General features: G+C 41.3%; 1 protein-coding gene across 10 annotated transcripts in view; it reads left to right on the top strand.

Moving 5' to 3' along the window:
- The window catches only part of foxp2 (forkhead box P2), a 361,162-nt gene that overhangs the window by 293,238 nt on the left and 53,749 nt on the right, over window positions 1-14,175 (top strand). For 9 of the 10 annotated variants that reach the window (XR_008725072.1, XM_055650878.1, XM_055650882.1 and 6 more), the window contains 3 exons: window positions 356-550; window positions 3,859-4,012; window positions 5,332-5,542. Coding sequence is in view for 9 of the 10 variants with exons in the window: in XM_055650878.1 (XP_055506853.1) it covers window positions 356-550; window positions 3,859-4,012; window positions 5,332-5,542 (560 nt within the window). In the remaining variant the exon portion in view is untranslated. The remainder of the gene's footprint in view (window positions 1-355; window positions 551-3,858; window positions 4,013-5,331; window positions 5,543-14,175) is intronic. The other variant, XM_055650881.1, reaches the window with a different exon arrangement.

Here is a 14,175-nt window from a genome sequence, read left to right as displayed (position 1 = left end):
TTGTTTCTTTTACGAACACAAATGTTGGCACAATTTGTACACCAGTACTTTTGCCCAGAGTTGGGGAATCGAGGACCAGAGGACACAGGTTCAAGGTGAAGGGAAAAAGATTTAATAGGAATCTGAAGAGTAACTTTTTCATTCAAAGGGTGGTGGGTGTGTGAGGCTGGGACTATCCCAACGTTTATGAAACAGTTAGACAGGTGCATGGATAGGACATGTTTGGAGGGCTATGGACCAAGTGCAGGCAGGTGGGACTAGTGCAGCTGGGACATGTTGGCCGGTGTGGGCGAGTTGGGCCGAAGGGCCTATTTCCACACTGTATCACTCTATGACTATGTTTATGATTTTTCAGCAACAGCTTCAAGAATTCTACAAGAAGCAGCAGGAACAGTTGCATCTTCAACTGCTGCAGCAACAACAACAACAACAGCAACAACAGCAGCAGCAGCAGCAACAGCAGCAACAACAACAACAGCAGCAGCAGCAGCAGCAGCAACAGCAGCAGCAGCAACAACAGCAGCAACATGCAGGCAAGCAATCAAAAGAGGTAAGCACTGAGTAACTAGGCTGCCTACATAATAGTTCAGGGTGAGAGGAGGTGCGAGAGAGGCAAGAACAGGATCACAATTTTCTGTAACAAGGTTCTGCTTGTCAAAAGTACATTATCCTGATTTTGCTGAGTCTGGTAACAATGACAGTCGTTCTCTCCTGCTCCTTTCTTTGTGGTGTGGAACTCGAGAGTTATAATCCAAAGCTGCTGTCTTTTAATGTGCGTTAATGAATCTCAGTGTACAAAGAGCAAGCTGTGTGATGGACAAAGTACTGATTATCTTGTAGTCACAGAGATTCCGAGTTGGTGAGGGAGCCTCAGTTTTCCCTCAGAGGTACAGCTCAGAGAGCTTGCAAATTTAGCCTACTGTTAAAAACCCAGGTTGAGTATAGACTTCAAAGTCACAGGTCCCTGATTAATGAACTGCTACTGTAGGTTTGGACTGGTGAGCAGAAAGTTACAGTTTGATGTGCTCATAAATCAACGTGACAGGCCGGTTTCCCTGGCCTACCTAGCTCTTGTCAGCAAACTGTATCAAATATAAACATAATGCAAACAAAACATGTTGAAGCAGTTAAATTGATCAGCAGGTATCGTGGACATTATCTTCAAGAAACACATTATGCAGGCGTACAGGAAGCAGCACTGACCTCCCGAGGCATTGTTTCTGTTTGGATTTCTGAACAGAATTTCATGCAGCCATCAAATATGGAATAGAAATTGCTCCCTTATTTCTCCCGAGGCTTTGGGCCATCCACATGACTTGCTCCATTATGCAGTCTGTTTTCCAGTGAGTGCATCAGAAGTTTTGCTTTTCCCCAAACTGAAGCAAAAGGTCTTCCACAGCAGCTTGTCTTCCTGTGAAGTGTGACTGCCTTCTCATATCCTCCTGAGTCTCAAGTACTCCAGTTTGTCTTGTAATGCCTCAAAAAATTGGAAGTTAGGCTCTTTCCTGTAATGGGGCACTTCTCTGCCTTGAATGTATTCCCAGTTTTAATGTATTCCGACAAGAGAAGAAAAGAAAGCTAACAGGGCAATGCTACGAAGGCTACATCCCAGTTTACTAATAGATCACTGGAGACTACATTCATGGGCCACTGAGGACCAAACTTATTCAGCTGCAAAAGCAGCATTGCCTCGAAAGATCTACTGCTGTGAAAATTTTATACAATAGGCATGGATAAATTTAATGTTATAGGTGACCTTAGCATGTGAATGAGTTTTTGCTAACTGAAATTAACTGTCCTAATTTTGACAAAATGAGAATATTTGGACTAAATCTAAATATAAAGGCTCATATATTTGTGATCAGGATACAGCTGTCTAGCCTTAACATATTAGTGCTTGACATGTAATTGTGACTTATTCATGAACATCATTTGGCAAAGGTTTTGTTTTTAGCTTATTAATAGATGCACGTATTAATACATGTATTAATAGCAGAAATGCTGAAACACTGTCTATGTCATTTGGGTACAGTATAGGCACAACAAAATAGTATCAAACCCTTCTGCATCTCACCCTCTTCAAAAGAAGACAAATTGGCAACTCTTTAATAAAAGCAATGCCACTTTAAATTATGAGAAATCCTAAATACCTGATTTTCCTTTTAGTAGATCAGCCACATGAATAGGACAGTAAGTCAAGCTCAATTGAACAAGATTTGTGTCTTTGCACTTAATTGCTCCTCTCAGTTTATACTGTGCTCCAAGAAATTAGTATTATAATGAACAGACTGCACTGTTGTATTCTGTAATATACTGCATCTTAAAATGTTTCAATGATGAACAATGTGTAATTGGGTTGCAGTAAGGATGCAGAGAAAGTCTGCCCCTTTTTTCTTTACAGTTATTCTTTTCCCAACAATTCACTGCACTCCAGTGACACATTGAAAGCAAATTTTAAAAGTCATCTGGCAATTCAGCTTGTGTCGAACCGCATCAAAGTTGCTTGGTGTGTAAAGCATATGGGGAAAAATGTGTCTTTGGTTGCGGTGGTATCTGTTGCCAGTTTACACTCACTACTGCAAATTTAGTTTCATTGAAGCCAATGAAATTGAATGGGTGAGAGGTGAGGTCAAGCGGCGGCCAGTTCTCTTGGGTGTGATTAGTGGTGGCAAGGCAATCCAGTACCCCCTCCCCACCCCCCGCCCGCCTGCCCGCCAATACTCTGTTCATCATTAAAACATTCTTGCTTAGAAATGTGCTCTTTGTTGGTAGTGCCCATAATGTAAAACAGGCTGTGTGTTTCACTCTGAAAGAAAGTTAGTTCCATTGAAATTCTTAGAAATGAATTTAGAAAGTGGGATACGCCGTGCAACTGTTGATAAATGGTGTGTTCATTCTGAGTGACTCAGGCTGCATTTCTCTGCCGTTGGCCATTACATTCTTATGCATCCTAGATTAGAGCTGCTGTAGGGCACCTGGGTCACAAGTGGACAACTGTTGCACATCTTCATTTGTGCCACCTGGAATTCAGGTTGAAGGCAGAGCTTGGTCGGGGAATGGAGGAGAGGGTTGACCACTGGAAAGTTCCGACGGAACCTGTTTGGTGATTGACACATAGAAACATAGAAACATAGGTGCAGGAGGAGGCCATTCGGCCCTTCGAGCCAGCATCGCCATTACTTGTGATCATGGCTGATTGTCCCCTATCAATAACCTGTGCCTGCCTTCTCCCCATATCCCTTGATTCCACTAGCCCCTAGAGCTCCATCTAACTCTCTCTCAAATCCATTCAGTGACTTTGCCTCCACTGCCCTCTGTGGCAGGGAATTCCATAAATTCACAACTCTCTGGGTGAAAAGGTTTTTTCTCATCTCAGTCTTAAATGGCCCCTTTATTCCAAGACTGTGGTCCCTGGTTCTGGACTCGCCCAACATTGGGAACATATTTCCTGCATCCAGCTTGTCAAGTCCTTTTATAATTTTATATGTTTCTATAAGATTCCCCCTCATCCTTCTAACCTCCAGTGAATACAAGCCTAGTCTTTTCAATCTTTCCTCATATGACAATCCCGCCATCCCAGGGATCAATCTCGTGAACCTACGCTGCACTGCCTCAATCACAAGGATGTCCTTCCTCAAATTAGGAAAAGGGGGGAGCTGATTGAGTTAAGAAGGATTTATATTTTAGTAAAGGCAAGTAATAGAGAAAAATAAAACTTAATTTTGCCTGTAAGCCATGAAGGGCATGAATTATGAAAAGAGGCTCTTGCTGATGTGAATAGATATACCAGTTACAATTAGTTGTCTGTGGGTTTAGTCTGTGCTTTGTATCTTATGATTGGATGTATATCTTGTACAGCAGCAGTTGGCAGCCCAGCAGATAGTCTTCCAACAGCAGCTACTCCAAATGCAACAAATCCAGCAGCAACAGCATTTGATGAACCTACAACGTCAGGGACTCATTACCATCCAGCCTGGACAGCCGACCCTTTCAGTCCAATCTCTGCCACAAGGTACAAACAAAAGCATAAGAAGTTACACAGCAGAGCATTTATTACAAGACTATTATTCATTGAATGTATACAAAAGCATAGAAGTTAATTTTTAATTATTGAAACTGTAGCATGCAATGAAATTGCAGCAAATTTGGTGCAATATTTAATAGTAAGATGTTATCAAAAAGTTCAAAACAGGGCAGCGCGGTGCAGTTGCAACACTTACAGCACCAGAGACCCGGCAACGGGTGCTGTCTGTACGGAGTTTGTATGTTCTCCCCGTGACCTGCGTGGGTTTTCGTTGAGATCTTTGGTTTCCTCCCACACTCCAAAAAAGTACAGGTTTGTAGGTTAATATGATTGGTATAAATTAAAATTGTCCCTAGTGTGTGTAAGGTAATGCTACTGTGCGGGGATCACTGGTCAGTGTGGACTTGGTTGGCTGAAGAGCCTGTTTCTGTGCTGTATCTCTACTTTAGTTTACTTAACTAAAACAAATATTTGTAATGATATTTTATTCCTTTCCATTGTGACAGTTTGTGACAATTTCTACAAGGAAACATTTCAGTTTATCACAGAACTGCGATTAATATTGTCCCAGTCACTATTCTTCCATTCATTAAACATGTTACTTCCAACTTTCAGGAGTCCGGAAATTATTTGATTAGCAAGAAAACTGACACCTGTGCAAATGAATGCTCATTCAGCAAATGATTTGCCGACAATATAAAATAGCATATTAAAAGCGTACAGTGATCCATCAGAAAGAAATTGGTTCATTTTCTGATTTTATGTCCTGGCTAAAGAAAATTTTGAAAGAGAAAGCAAAATCAATAAATAGAATTGGATGTGCAATAATACTGCAAGCAATTCAGTTACCAAACCAATTCCTTATGTTTGCCGAAGTGTAACATCCCACAGTACCAGCAGCTCAGTAGAAGTTGTGACCATCCCAGCTCTTGCACTGTTATTCCTCATAATCTTACCTTTTTGAAATATGTAACATTTGGCTGAAAGCAGTGATCAAATCGATTTGCATCAGCATTGTAGGGACATGCAAGGGGACAATGTTCCGTTTCATAATTTGCTTTGCTTGGGACTTTGTCCATTTGATGCAGAGTGTGTCAGATTTTTAAACATGAAGTGTGTATTGAATTGTCAACTAATCACACGGCCTTATTGAATAGCATTTACAGAGCAATGTATAGTCAAAGTGAATATTTATTTATTGTTTGTCAAAATATAAACTGGTAGAGGTTTGACGAATCAAAATGCATTTCATCACCGTGGTCCTTATCCTTTCAGTTCTGAGATATATCTGTGCCATAATTTTCCAGGCTTAAGCCCTGCGGAGATTCAGCAGCTCTGGAAAGAAGTGACCGGGGTGCACAACATGGAAGACGGCATTTTGAAGCATGGCGGGCTGGATCTCTCGGCCAATAATTTGTCCTCTACTACCTCCACTACCACTTCCAAAGCATCGCCACCAATAACTCACCATTCATTAATGAATGGACAGACTTCAGTCCTCACCACAAGAAGAGACAGGTAGGCATCATACCAGGCCCAGCTTGTAAACACATTTACAGTCATTTGCTTGACTTGTTCATGACCTGGTGATCTTGAACGCTTGTATGTATAACTGTTTTCCAGTCCATAATAATCTTTGACAAACCTTGCTTTTGCACTTATCCTATTATTTCCTCCTTATTTTTAAAAAAAATCTGCTCGGATTACAATGTCCGTAACTTGCCTATTTGTCCAAATGAAATTAACAAACAATTCAATAATATTCTCGGAGCTTGTGGGAAGCCAGGAAGGAAACTATAATGACATTTGTAGAGACAGTTTCATCATCTTCAGCCACAGATGAAGTTCCTGAAGAATGGAGGGTGGCTAATGTTGTACTGGTACTTACATAAGAAGGGTAGCTAGGACACGCCAGGGGACAGTAGGTCAGTGAGCCTGGTGTCAGTGGTAGGAAAGGGTAGAAGATTCTACAGCTAGTGAAAGTGAGAGGAGAGAGATGTTTAAAGGAATCTCACGGGCGAAATTTTTTCTCTTTATTTGGAATGTGCTGAAGAGGAAGCTAAAAAAGCAGATATAATAATGACGTAAAATAAATTTGGTCAGATATTTGGAAAGGTAGAGTAAGTTTCGAGGGCTATGGGTCAAACACAGGCAAATTTGCCTCGCCCAGTCTGCCAATTTGGTGGAGAAAAGTGGGCTGAAGAGCCTGTTTTCATTCTCTATGTCTTTCCAAGAGCAAGCACCAAGATTTTTTAAATACATTATATCATCACAGAACATTTGAAAAATCTTATGAATTTGTTTGCACATCAATTGATCAATGACATCAATTGCATGGAAGCACATTTGCCGCATTTTTTTATCAGGTGACCTGAATGAGCCCCACCATAGCTTCATGGATCTGCTGTTTGCCGATAGTTTATTGCTTGGATATTTTCAGGACGTTGACAAGTGAAGAGAACTGACAAGCATCTAATGAATGTAATGAGGAATATCAACATATTTTAAATTAAGGTTATATCAAAACACTGGGACATAGAAAATAGAACGGTACAACACAAAAGTACAACATAATTCTCCTTCCTATTCCCACACTGACCTTTCTGTCCTGGGCCTCCTCCATTGTCAGAGTGAGACCAAATGCAAATTGGAAGAACAGCACCTCATATTTTGCTTGGGCAGCTTACAACCCAGCGGTATGAACATTGATCTCTCTGAATTCAAGTAATCCTTGCATCCCCTCTCTCTCCGACCCCCCTCCACCCAAGTTGTTGGACCAGTTTCAAAGTCATCTTGTTGAGTTTCATTGCCTGTAACTCGTTCTCACCTAGCCCACAGCTAACAATGGCCTGTTTCCTTTATCAGCGTCACTTTTTGGCATATCTTACATTTAATAGTTCTATATCTCTCTATATCACCATCTGTATCTCTCATTCCCCTATCCCCCAACACTCAGCCTGAAGAAGCGTCTCGATCCAAACGTTACCTATTCATTTTCTCCAGAGATACTGTCTTACTCACTCTGACCCACTGAGTTACTCCAACTTTTTGTGTCTATCTTCTCTCGGAAGGTACAACATAGGAACTCTCATCATTTTGTATACTTCTATCAGGTCTCCCCTCAACCTCCGGCTAGTTAAATTATTTTCATTTTATTTTACATTCAGTATGTAAGTTTGTAAGGTAAAGTTTCATTGGAGAATTATAGATTCTTCAGATATTTTCCAGTGCCTATTATGCATTGTTGCATTATGGGCTGAGACTCCTGAAAGGAACACATACCTTGAAATCCAATGACAACTCGGTGCTGCTTTCAGCCTTTCTACTGCAAGTTATTGACAGACATAATGAAGCCTTGATGCATATTATGCCTTGCATCTATCAGCATGCAAACATTTTCACACACAACAAATCAGAAAGGAAATAAACACTATTTTGAAGCTGGCATATTAAATATTTATAGAGCACCAAACTGAAATGGAAATTGTGGCCATAAAATTAAAGTAGGTGAAATGCAAATAGAGTGTTTTTAGAAAAAATATATTTAATTTTAAAATACATAAAAATTTGAACTACTTGTCTGATGGAATTATAGATCATATGAGTTTGCTAACTAACAGTTATGGATCAGTATACCTTAAAATGCCATGTAGATGTCACAGAAGGTTATGGAGGCCAAGTCAATGGATATTTTAATGCAGAAACAGATATATTCTTCATTAGTACGGGTGTCAGGGATCATGGGGAGAAGGCAGGAGAATGGGGTTAAGAGGGAACGTTAAATCAGCCATGATTGAATGGCGGAGTAGACTTGATGGGCAGAATGGCCTAATTCTGCTCCTATCACTTATGGACATGCACTTGCCATAAAACTAAAGACTTTTAGGGAATTTTCTAATAGAATTAGTTCATAAATAGATTAGCATTACACCAATTCACAGATTTTTTTAAAATTCTAATGTAGATCCTCCTCTGTGAAACACTAAGTAACTGATTACAAAAGGCCATGTCTACAATGCAGAGAAATCATAAAGTCACCGTCAGTTCATGTTGCAGAGATGGCAAATGCTAATAGTTGTGCAACCATTGCAACAATTAATTCAGTCCTATTAATTTGTTTCCTATTTTCTTTGTCCGCTAAACATCTTTAGCACTATTCTACAACAACATGAGGATAGATGTCCATGGATTCAAGCTCCACAATAAGTTTAAATAGTATTTTAATTTGTGGTATTTGTTTCTTATTGAACCAACACAATTTAAATCACCAATTTAATGTTCTTTCCATTATATAAGACTTCTTCAAATTGGTAACTGCTGTATTAATTCATGTTTTTAGTCCATTCTGCCACCAAGTCACCTTTACAGTTACAGTGACCCTGCTCATTCTCGCTACTTTCACCACCTTTGTTCCATCCTGCATATAAAATTTGTTCATATCCTTTCAGTTTTCTGTCCAAGCTCAACTAATAAGCATGGGTCTGGTAACCTACATACTGAAATATGGAGGATACCCATGTTAATTGTTTAACTAATCCAATTTGGTTGAATGATACAATAATGTTATCAATATTACCATATCGTAGACTATGTGTTTAACTTTTGGGAAAGACAGTAGTGTCAAATGACATGTAGGTATGGAGAGATGGATTAACACAGTACAGCGCAAGAACAGGCCCTTCGGCCCACACTGTCTGCATTAAACAGAATGCAAGACCATCACTTATCTACCTGCAGATAACCCATATCCCTCCATCCCCTGTATAGCCGTATGCCAATGCATGCCAATGAATGCCACTGATGTTTCTGTTTCAACCACCAACCCTGGCAGTGGGTTTCGGGCATTCACCACATACTGAGTAAAGAACTTGCCTCACACATCTATCCATCTATCTATCTATTATATATTAAATCGGTGTGGCTGCCGCCTGCCGTCCGGCGTCCGGCTGCCTTTCTGCCTTTTGATTCGTTGACGGCTGCTCTTTCCTATCAGCTTCCAACACACTTCAAAACAAAGTTGCAAGACAGGAACACTCTGAACTTTTTACTGCTGCAGCAGGCAGGGAAGGTGCAATTGGAATATTTTATAAATCCACTGCTGAGGGAGGCAGGGGAGTGCTGGAATCTTACATTTGGGAACAGCTTCAGTTCTGTTGGAGGAGACGGGTGCATGGTGGAATATTGGGTTGGGAGATCACACCATTGGGGGAGCAGACCCAACGGGTCTGCACTTGGTCTAGTATATGTATAAAAGTCTCATTTTGTATGTGTGTCTGTCTGCATGTTTTGTATCTTCCTCAAAACGCTACCCGCTAGCACTTACATTTTTACACATTCTGACATTTTTGATCTCCATGCCATAATCGTCCATTTAAGATTTGATGCTATATTTCACTTTATTGATGATTAAAGCTTTAAAAAAGCTAGATTTAACATGATTTTTACTGTTAAAACCCTCCTGCCAGCCTCCAACACACTTCAATACAAAGTTGCAAGACAGGAATACTCTTTCACCTTTCACCTCAATGGGATATCACGGCAAGAGCTTCAACAGGAGGGGGAGGGCAAATTGGTATTGCAATTGGCAGGCAGGGGAAGTGCAAATGGAATTTTCTTTTAAGTCCACTGCTAAGGGAGGCAAGTGAGTCCAGTGCTGGGGGAAGCAGAGGAGTACTGGAATATTATGTTCTGCAACGGGTTGAGTTGGGGGACCACACTTCCCGTGGGGGCTACGGGTTAGTGGTGCAATATTGCGTTGGGGAACGGGTTGCGTTGGGGGACCAGGTCACCCGTGTGACAGGGAACCAATGGGTCCCAGTTGGTCTAGTCTCCTTTAAAATTTACCCCTTTCACCTTAAAGCAATGTCCTCCAGTATTTGTTTTATCCATCCTGGGAAAACGATTATGACTGTCTACCCTATCTATGCCTCTCATAATTTAACATAGTTTTATTTGGTCTCCCTGAAACATTTGGTGTTCCAGAGAAAACAATCCACTTCTGCCCAACCTTTCCCTGTAGCTAACACCCCAGAATTGACGCATCATACTTGTAAACCTCTGCTGCACCCATACCTAAGACTCCACATCCTTCCTGTAATCAGGCAACCAGAACTGCACCTAAGTTGGGAATTTGGGATGATTCCATAGAAACATAGAAACATAGAAAATAGGTGCAGGAGGAGGCCATTTGGCCCTTTGAGCCAGCACCGCCATCCAATATGATCATGGCTGATCATTCATAATCAGTTCCAGTTTTTTCCCCATATCCCTTGATTCCCTTAGTCCTAAGAGCTAAATCAAACTCTCTCTTGAATATTCCATCAATGATATTGTCAAGTGTGTTTAATTATCATTTGTACTGGGAAGGGATGAATGAAATTCTTTCTTGCTGCAACTTTACAGGCACATTAATGCAATAACATAATAAATAATACAATAACTTACCAGGTAACCAGCTCAGAAGAATGCAAAGCTGAAATACATAGCGCAAGCAAACTAAAGTCCACAGTAGATCGTTGCTGAGGTAATGTTGTCATTAGGGTTGTGCAGTGTGGTTCAATGCTGTTCTTGAATCTATAGGTCATGGTACTCAGGCTCCTGTACCTTCTTCCAAATGGTGGCAGCGAAATGAGAGCATGGCCAGGGTGGAGAGGGTCTTTGATGATATTCATTGCCTTTTGGAAGCTGTACTTTCTGTAGGTCTCTTCAATGGTGGGGATGTCAATACTGGTGCTCGATAGGGTAATGCTTATCACTTTGTTCCTGGGTATTCAGGTTATAGAATCAGGCCATGATGCATCCAGTCAATATGCTCTCTATTATACACCTCTAAGGATATAGTGGCTTTAATCAGCTTTATTTGTCATTGCATAAATGTGCCAAGCCCAGGACTTAAAGCTGTAGTCATCTTCTCATCAATGAAGACAGATTCATTGCTTCCTCGGTCTTCCCTTCCTACAGTAACAATCGGCTCCTTGCCAACATAGAGAGTGAGCTTGTAGTTTCTGGGACCAGTTCATCATGTTCTCAATCTCTCTTCTGTACCCCGACTCATCATGCAGCATTCTTAATGGCAACAATGGTGTTTCGTCTGCAAATTTAAAGATGGCGTGGTGGTTAATGTGCGATTGTTTCCCAGCTGAGGAAATGTCTTCATTTATTGTAGCTTTTTCCACACCAATACATTATCTTCCCAACTAATAAGATCACCACCGCACCATCTATTACAAACCTACTGACTCCCACAGCTATCTTGACTACACTTCTTCCCACCATGCTTCCTGGAAAGACTCTATCCTCTACTCCCAATTCCTCCGTCTACACCGCATCTGTGCCCAGGATGAGGTGTTCCATACCAGGGCTTCGGTGATGTCCTCATTCTTTAGGGAACGGGGGTTCTCCTCCTCCATTATAGATGAGGCTCTCACTAGGGTCCCCTCAATATCCCACAGCTCCGCTTTTGCTCCCCCTTCCCCCCGTTTCTAACAAAGACAGAGTCCCCCTTGTCCTCACCTTCCACCCCTTCAGTCATCGCATACAGCATATAATCCTCCAACATTTTTGCCACCTCCAACGGGATCCCTCTACTGGCCACATCTTCCCATCTCCACCCCTTTCTGCATTCCGCAGAGACCGCTCCCTCCGAAATGCCCTGTCAACTCATCCATTTCCTACCCAAGCCACCCCCCTCCCCAGGTACTTTCCCCGCAACCGCAGGAGATGCAACACCTGTCCTTATACCTCCCCCCTCGACTCCATCCAGGGGCCCAAACAGTTTATCCAGGTGATGCAGAGGTTCACTTGCATGTCCTCCAACCTCATCTACTGCATCCGCTGTTCCAGGTGTCAACTTCTGTACATCGGCGAGACCAAGTGCAGGCTCGGCGATCGTTTCGCTGAACACCTCCGCTCAGTTTGTCTTAACCTACCTGATCTTCTGGTGGCTCAGCCTCCCATTCCCAATCTGACCTGTCTGTCCTGGTTCTCCTCCATTGTCAGAGTAAGGCCCAGCGCAAAATGGAGGAACAGTGCCTCGTGTTGCGCTTGGGCAGTTTACACCCCAGCGGTATGAACATTGACTTCTCTAACTTTCGACAGCCGTTGCTTTCTCTCTCCATCCCCTCCCCCTCCCAGTTCTCACAGCAGTCTTACGGTCTCCGCCTACATTCGATCTTTGTCCCTCCCCTGACATCAGTCTGAAGAATGGTCTCGACCTGAAACATTGCCAATTCCTTCTCTCCATAGATGCTGCCTCACCCACTGAGTTACTCCAGCATTTTGTGTCTACCTTCGATTTTACCAGCATCTGCAGTTCTTTCTTAAACATGCACAAAATCTGCCTGCCATGCAGTACCTTTAACCATATAACCATATAACCATATAACAATTACAGCACGGAAACAGGCCATCTTGACCCTTCTAGTCCGTGCCGAACACATAATCTCCCCTAGTCCCATATACCTGCGCTCAGACCATAACCCTCCATTCCCTTCCCATCCATATAACTATCCAATTTATTTTTAAATGATAAAAACAAACCTGTCTCCACCACCTTCACTGGAAGCTCATTCCACACAGCTACCACTCTCTGAGTAAAGAAGTTCCCCCTCATGTTACCCCTAAACTTCAGTCCTTTAATTCTCATGTCATGTCCCCTTGTTTGAATCTTCCCTACTCTCAGTGGGAAAAGCTTTTCCACGTCAACTCTGTCTATCCCTCTCATCATTTTTAAAAACCTCTATAAAGTCCCCCCTTAACCTTCTGCGCTCCAAATAATAAACCCCTAACTTGTTCAACCTTTCTCTGTAACTTAGTTGCTGAAACCCAGGCAACATTCTAATAAACCTCCTCTGTACTCTCTCTATTTTGTTGACATCCTTCCTATAATTAGGCGACCAAAATTGTACACCATACTCCCTTTACTGGGGAACAATTATCTATGGATGCAGTGATGTACCACAGTACTTGAAGGTTCTTTCATTGATGTTCACCAGTCCATTTGGGGAAGGGAGTATGGTGATTGAAAGTACTCCTGACCTGAAACATCACCAGTCCATATTCTCCAGGGATACTGCCTGACTCACTGAGTTACTCCAACACTTTGTGTCTTTTCAAGGGTAAGAGAAATCTCTGTTACTCCTAATTCCAGTATCCATAGTCAGAGTACGATGTAACCGCATTTAATATACCAAAATAAATCCTTTGCTGCTTCTCGAGCCTTTGAAGAGCAGGTATTTGGTCCAAGGCACATAAAACGTTTTTTAATCTCACATAGATGAATCTAAAATCTAAGTCTTTGCATTCTGTCTTGGCTCAACGAGTAAGCCTGATTCTGGTAACCTACATACAGATATATGGAGGATATTGATATTAATTGTTTAACAAATCCAAGTTGCTTACAGTTTTAAATAATTTGAAACATTTCTGGTGAATTTATGTATAAATAAAGTATCATCTATGGCTTAGTGGTAGTATTTTTGCCATGAAGGATGTTGCATGTTCAAGCTGTAACTGGCAAATCTGGGTGCAGAACCTAGCTTGACTCTTCTGTAATACTGAGGGAATATTGCTCTTTTGGAAGCAATGTCTATCCTAAGCACCACTGCCCTCTGAAGTGGATGTTAAAGATCCCAGTGCACCCACCACAGGAGGCTAAAGAGTCCCTTCAGTGTCCTGACCAGAATCAATTGACGGCCATTATGTAGCTAATAGTCATTTGTAGTAAATTTGATTAGTACATGTTGGTTAGAGCAATTCATACATTACACAGTAGTTGCATTCATACACAATTGTTTATAAAGCACTGGAAAGATCTTTGATTGTGAAAAGTAAAATATATATCTTCTGGCCTTTTTTTTGCTACAGTGTCTAAACCTAAAATTACAGTCCAAGAAATAGATTCCTTTTACAGTTGGCATGGATTTCTTGGATTGAAACAATATATATATGATCCTTCAGTAAAGGATTTCACACAAAATACATAAACAAATCATTCATCAGCTTCTTTTCAGCTCAAATAATCTGCATATATGCAGTAAAATTGAAGGAACAAAACTCTCAAGCTAACTCTCAACCAGAACGTTCTTTTGACAAATAACATTTATATTAATATAGGAACCAATCACTATTGAATAGCAACCCCCATCAATGAC

The sequence above is a fragment of the Leucoraja erinacea genome, chromosome 19, assembly GCF_028641065.1.
Source record: "Leucoraja erinacea ecotype New England chromosome 19, Leri_hhj_1, whole genome shotgun sequence".
NCBI classification, from domain to species: Eukaryota; Metazoa; Chordata; class Chondrichthyes; order Rajiformes; family Rajidae; genus Leucoraja; species Leucoraja erinaceus.
Note: the sequence above shows the minus strand (reverse complement) of the source record. Positions and strands in the feature narration are given on the sequence as shown.